The 6,233-nt window shown below is 35.4% G+C and overlaps 1 protein-coding gene across 5 annotated transcripts; it reads right to left on the reverse strand.

Moving 5' to 3' along the window:
* Positions 1 to 2,414: 2,414 nt before the first annotated feature.
* Positions 2,415 to 5,945, reverse strand: LOC140867415 (uncharacterized). Of its 5 annotated transcripts, XM_073272479.1 has the most exons (11): positions 5,879 to 5,945; positions 5,658 to 5,746; positions 5,431 to 5,555; positions 5,144 to 5,266; positions 4,907 to 5,068; positions 4,346 to 4,434; positions 4,087 to 4,228; positions 3,791 to 3,910; positions 3,560 to 3,721; positions 2,947 to 3,047; positions 2,415 to 2,612 (listed from the first exon to the last, which is right to left on the reverse strand). In XM_073272479.1, coding segments are annotated over exons 3-11 (990 nt in total). In that variant the 5' UTR covers positions 5,521 to 5,555; positions 5,658 to 5,746; positions 5,879 to 5,945; the 3' UTR covers positions 2,415 to 2,611. The 5 variants fall into 5 exon arrangements, with proteins under 5 accessions (XP_073128580.1, XP_073128581.1, XP_073128584.1 ...); XM_073272480.1 differs by having other exon boundaries at positions 4,087 to 4,195; positions 5,658 to 5,925; XM_073272483.1 differs by lacking the exon at positions 3,791 to 3,910 and having other exon boundaries at positions 4,087 to 4,192; positions 5,658 to 5,924.
* Between the last annotated feature and the right edge of the window lie 288 nt (positions 5,946 to 6,233).

The raw sequence follows: 6,233 nt of genomic DNA on the forward strand, positions 1-6,233 counted from the left end.
ACACTACACCTGCACTAGAAACTATATCGTACAATGCACGATCTTTAGCCTCATCTCAGTTCATCCATTCTTGTAACTAATGATCAGATGTTTGTCCTGCACGAATTCAATCATATAAGCTTGACTAAATTGTCAAGGCCAACAAGATTGTTACACTAGTCTTTGGTACCAGCTCTTAAGTCAGGCGCTAGAACTCTATTATCAATTGTCGTTGCACTGATAACTACAACAACGATGTAGACTTGCGACTCAGAGGATCTTCCACAACATTTTTCAGACTCGGTTGGTAGCTAATGTCAAAATCATAATTTTTCACTAGCTCTAACAATCAACGTTGCATCATATTCAACTCTATTGTGTTAAAAAAAAAATTCAGACCCTTATAATCGGTAAATATTTCACAATGTTCACCGTACAAGTAATAGATCTAGAGTTTTAGTGCAAGCTCTATTGCTGCTAACCGAAGAGCATGCATTTTATAGTTCTTTCAAAAAGTGACCTAAAAAAGGATAATTTAAGGAAAGGAGGAGCTTTGTGAAAAATAAAAAATGTAATTCGAAGCAAAATGAATTCAAGGCTAAAAAAAGAATGTAAGATGTAGAATAATGTCAAATGAAAATTTGATGGTGCATCATACATTTTTAATCATTGTACTCCTTTGTTTGCAAATATTGTTCTTTTTCTTTTGTAGCACACACCTAAGTCATACTACACACCTGAAAAATCCTGGTGATTTTTGTTAAAGTGTGATAAGTATTGGAAATGGGATGCATGAGAGGTATACTTGTTCTGACTTGTCAATCGAGTTATCTTGCACCTATGTGAAATTCTATTTGAAGTGCTTGACATTGGAAATGACATGACACACACGCACGCTCATGTGCAATTTAGAGATGTAGTGTGTAAAGTTAAATGGTCGTGCGAAAACTTAAGTTGTGCTTTAATATTTGAGGAGCGTCAAAAAACTAGCTAAAACACGAATATTAGCTGTGAAATCATCCTTGAATTGGTCTTCGTTCTTGTTTTTAGTTTTTGCCTACTGTGCTCGAGGATGAGTAAAATGTTAGTATGAGAAAGTTTTTTTTTTTGATAGGTATCGATTTCATGTGTCTTGTTACGTCATATATATATATATATATATATATATATATATATTTGCATTATTTTATTGTATCGAGTATGCATTTCATTTATTTATTTCGTAGTTTGTGTGCATGAGCCATACTCATTATAATGTGGATTTATAGGAGAAAGAGTACAAAAAAGTTGAACCCAAGGTGGTGGAAAACAAATTTGAGCAACAAGATTTATGCCAGTCCCGCGAAAATTTTTATGGTCCCATAACAAATTTATGAAGAAATGTGAGCTAAAGACAAAAAATCTCACGCTAGGGTAAGAAGAATTTCATGCCCCGTCGCGAGTTGAAAGAAACTTGAAGCTGGAGTTAAATCATCTCGTGCTAGGGCGTGCAAAAGTTTCCGCCCCAGTGCTACGTGACAAGGAAATATATTTGAACGGATTTCGTGGGCCAAAAAGGGGGCCCATGGGGTAGGTGGAACTCTATCATTGGTCCAAATCATTGGAGCCCCACATCAATCATGTGAGACACGCATAATTTGATCAATCATGTGCTTCCACCTATCACATGGGGTAAAACCCATGGGGTAGGATGAAATTTTTCCAAAAAGGGGAATAATTGATGGACTCTTGGATGTGTATAAAAAGGAATGGAGAAAAAAAACCAGAGGACGACGGACCGAACAACATAGAAAAGAGTCGTCTTTTGAAATAATCACCCGTCTACAAAGAGGCAAACAAAGAAGACAAGATTGCGCGCAGTGTTCTCTCTTTTCTCTTCCATTTTTAATATTTGCAATTCATAGAATTTATTAGAATCTCGATTTCTCTACTTTCAATAATGAATTTCATCAGCTAAACTCTTATTTTTGTTGGGAATTAAGGGATCCCACCCCAGCCACTTGTATACAAGTGAACTTTGAATATTTGGTTTTCATCTCAACTAATAGTTTTTTTCATTACTATGAATTGATATATTGAGTCGTGGCTAACTTCATCATACTTTTATATGTTGAATGGTTGGAAATAAAATCCGTAGATCTACAATGCACACAGATATATGACATCGGGTAGTTGCGGTGACAACTATAAGTCTGTAGATTGGAATTAAGTATGAGATTTCACATAGCATAAATTTTAACTCACGTCTCCCATGTAGTCTAATTATGAGATATATGAGAAGACTTATTTTAACATAAAAACATTTTTTTTATTATTGATTTTTTTAAAATAAATTTATAAAAAAAATACGACAAACCATGTGAATTAATATTATGAGCATTGACCAAGCCCACCAACTTGATTAATACAGAATATCCCCGTGCGGTCTTCTAAATGGGAAATTTTAAACCAGAAGCAGCGGACTACAATACATGTCCAATATAAATTAGTTTCATAATTACGTCCTAAACCATAATTTCGAAATATAAAGATAGTGCATGATAGCCTATTAGTTTAATCACCACTGGAAACGGCCACCGAGCCCAGAGCTACACCACCATGCTCATCCATCCGCTGAGCTTAGGTCATCAAATCTTGTGCATTTCATTAATAATAATAATAATTATTATTATAATAATAAGAAGCCAAGTAAGAGAATACCAAATGCTTGAATAATTGTCAAAATCTCAAAGCTACATAAATATTCATCCGATGACAAACATCAGATAACATGTTAATTATATAACATAATAAGTATATAGAACATATGACTCTCCAACTACAACAATCTTAAAGTTGAAATATATAATAAACACTCAACTAATGGCAAACCGCAAACTTCACATTACACAGTAATTAATAGAACATATGGTTTTCCAACTAAGAAAAAACGACAAGAATAAAATAGGAACACGTTAAGGTACGTACTACTGTGTGTCAACGGTGCGAGGAACAAAATCTTCCTCACGTTCAGATTCACGAGGACAATATTCTTCATGCTCAGCTGGGACCATCATTTCATCGCCATCCTAAAAATATATAACAAGAATTAAACATCCAAACTCCATATGCAAATATATAAATATGTATATATTTATATACCACTCTATTTCAATACATTTAGAATTTGCTGACAGCACGACGCTTAAACCCTCTCCGTTTCATATTATAGTTGTTGTCTTGGACTTGTGATTGATAAACTCACATAGCTATTGGTGCAATCAAAACAAGTTATGAACAACTGTCCCCTAGTTCGAGAGCTAAAAAGAACTAGTAAATCCAAATTCAATCATGAAGTAATGAACTGACTGGGGATTTTATTTAACCTCAACTTGGTTTGAATTTGCGTGCCTCAACATGTGGGGATATACCCAAGACATGGTTTTCGAAGCTTGTAAGGCAACAAGTTTCATTTGGCATCACCATAAGCGCAAAATATACAATTAAACATTCATATTAACAAGGAACGAGTATGGCAATAACTCGATTGAAACAGTAACAAAAGATTGACAAGGGCAAAGCAAAACAGCGAGGACGGTACCTTGATCTCACAAACCAAAACTTTATCTGGACCTAGCAGATCAACAACAGCTCGAAAGAGACGACGCTCATCACTTTTGTCACTCCGTGCCCAAAATGTCAAGCAATAATACCTAGAAATTTTGTTCAGCTTGACAACCCTCTCGAGATAGAAATTCTTTCGCTGTAACCAAAACAAACGAACATCACTAAGCTTATTAAGCAATCTAGGCTAGTAAATAATTTGTCTAACTTCTTTCTCATTGTAGACGTTTAAAGCTGTTTTTGCCCGATCCCTTAAACCATCGACATAAAACTGAGTTAAGCCTCCACCGTATTCACTTTTGCGTGGGTCCATATAAATATTGCATATCTGAGAACAGATTTAAACTATGGTTATAAGTTTTCGATATCTCTGCCTAACTAAAATATAGAGTGTTAACCTCAGTTAGCTATCATATAATAATACAGTAAAAGACTTGCAAAAAATTCTTCTTCCCCAATTCTTTGTTTTGAATGACAACGAGTAGAAGGCAAAGGACAACATACATGACGTAGGTGTGACAACTCATAATCATCCATAGAATGATACCCAGTAAAATTTTGATCCCATCCAACCGAATCCAGATCTGCACCACCTCTACCGACAGATGAGCTACTGTTGGCATCAACCAATCCATCAGCAGAGCCACTTATAAGGTCAAACAATACGAATTACATTTCATTGTTTGAAAACCCGAGAAGATAATGCCACATGCATGCAGACAATCCAAGACATAGTTCATAAAAAAAGGGGATGTTAAGGTACCCTGTGTAAAGTGGTTGATCTTCCTCGTGTTTGATTATGCAAGGAGAATATTCTTCATGGTCATCCGGGATCGTCATTTCATCACCATCCTAATAATATATAACACTTAACATCAAAACATCACATGCCAACAAAAAGGTAAATAGTTTAGACTTTGATTATAAAGTTATATTCATCTTTCGCTTATTCAAGCCTACTCAAAAATTTTGGTTTGATATACGCTTCAAACCGGTCGAAAACTCCATTCTCCACAATTCAAAAGAATATTCATACATTTACTTAAAAACATGGCACAGGAAAACCACTCCGTTTGATTACAACATTTAGAACTTGCAGACTACATATGTGTCGCATATATCTGCAATGTCTTCTATACTACCTCTCTCCATTTCACATCTTATAGTTCACTTGGGTTCGTGGTAGATAAATTCACATAGCTATCACACAAGTAATGAACCCCTAGTTCGAAATGGCGAGGATGATACCTTGATAAATTTCATTTTGCAACAAGGATGGTGTTAACATAAAAAAATGACTAGGAAAAAATGGCGAGGATGATACCTTGATCTCACAAAGCAAAACATTATTCCCACCCAGCGGTTTAACAACAGCTCGAAAAAGTCGGACCTCACAACTTTCAACGATCCACGCCCAAAATGTCAAGTAGGCATCCATATAAACAAGGTTAAGCTGGACAACTTTCAGCAAAGTAAAATTCTTTTGCTGCAACCGAATCCAAACGAACAAAACATCATTTCGCTTACTAAGCAATCAAGGCTAATAAATAATTTATCTAACTTCTTTCTCATTGTAGACGTTTAAGGCTGCTTTTGCCGAATCCGTGACAGCGCTGATATCATCCACATAAAAACGAGTAACCTCGCACAGACTTTTACGTGGGTCCATGTAGACATCACATCGCTGTAAATAAATTTAAACAAAGGTTAGTTTTCAACATTCAAACATGGCATGTGTAAATTTTTGCGGAGAAGATTTCTTTCCCCAATTCTTTTTATGTATCTTCGACGCAAGGGAAAAAGCTATAGGATCGAATCAAATGGAGTAGAAAGCAAAGAACAACGTACACGACGTAGGAGGGACAACTCATCAGCATCCACTGAACGAAGGACTGCAGAATTAGGATCCATTTGACCTTTTGACTTATCAGCATCCATTGAATGAAGTACTCCAAAACTAGGATCCCATTCAACTTTTGGAATCGATTGCAATCAACCCACGGCTAGCTTTAGCATAAATTCAAAACGAAAACAAAAAAAAAGAACAAAAACGAACACTTATCGCCATCTCGTACCTGGTTCCGCTATCGGCCCTTCTTTCGAAAGGAAAATGCAAGAAGATCGAAGTGATTTACAAGTTCTCTTGCGCCGTAACGCTCTACGCCTGTCAAATCGCAAACATCACAAAACATAGTAATTAACGAATCATATGATTATATGACTACTAAGACAATTTTGTTTTAAAGCTAAAATATCAATAATGACAAGAATAATAGAGGAACAAAATGAAGGTAACTTTTGTAAGGGGAGTGATATTCCACACGCCTAGTTATGCGTGGACAATATTCTTCATGGTACTCCGGGATCGTCATTATATCGCCATCCTAAACATATTTTAAAAAATTAACATCCAAACTTCATATGCCAACGAAAAAGGAACGACGAAAAAGAAAGTTTAGCCTTTGATGATGTAGTTATATTCCACTTTCGCCTATTCAAACCTACTGTAAAATTTTGGTTTTGTTATAAGCTTCAAAATTGGTCGAAAACTCCACTATTCGCAACTCAAGAATATTCAAACATTTACTTAAAAACACCATAGCATTTACTTAAAAACACCATAAAACAAGATATGTGTCACATATCTCTGT

This window comes from Henckelia pumila, chromosome 4 (assembly GCF_033568475.1).
Source record: "Henckelia pumila isolate YLH828 chromosome 4, ASM3356847v2, whole genome shotgun sequence".
NCBI lineage: Eukaryota > Viridiplantae > Streptophyta > Magnoliopsida > Lamiales > Gesneriaceae > Henckelia > Henckelia pumila.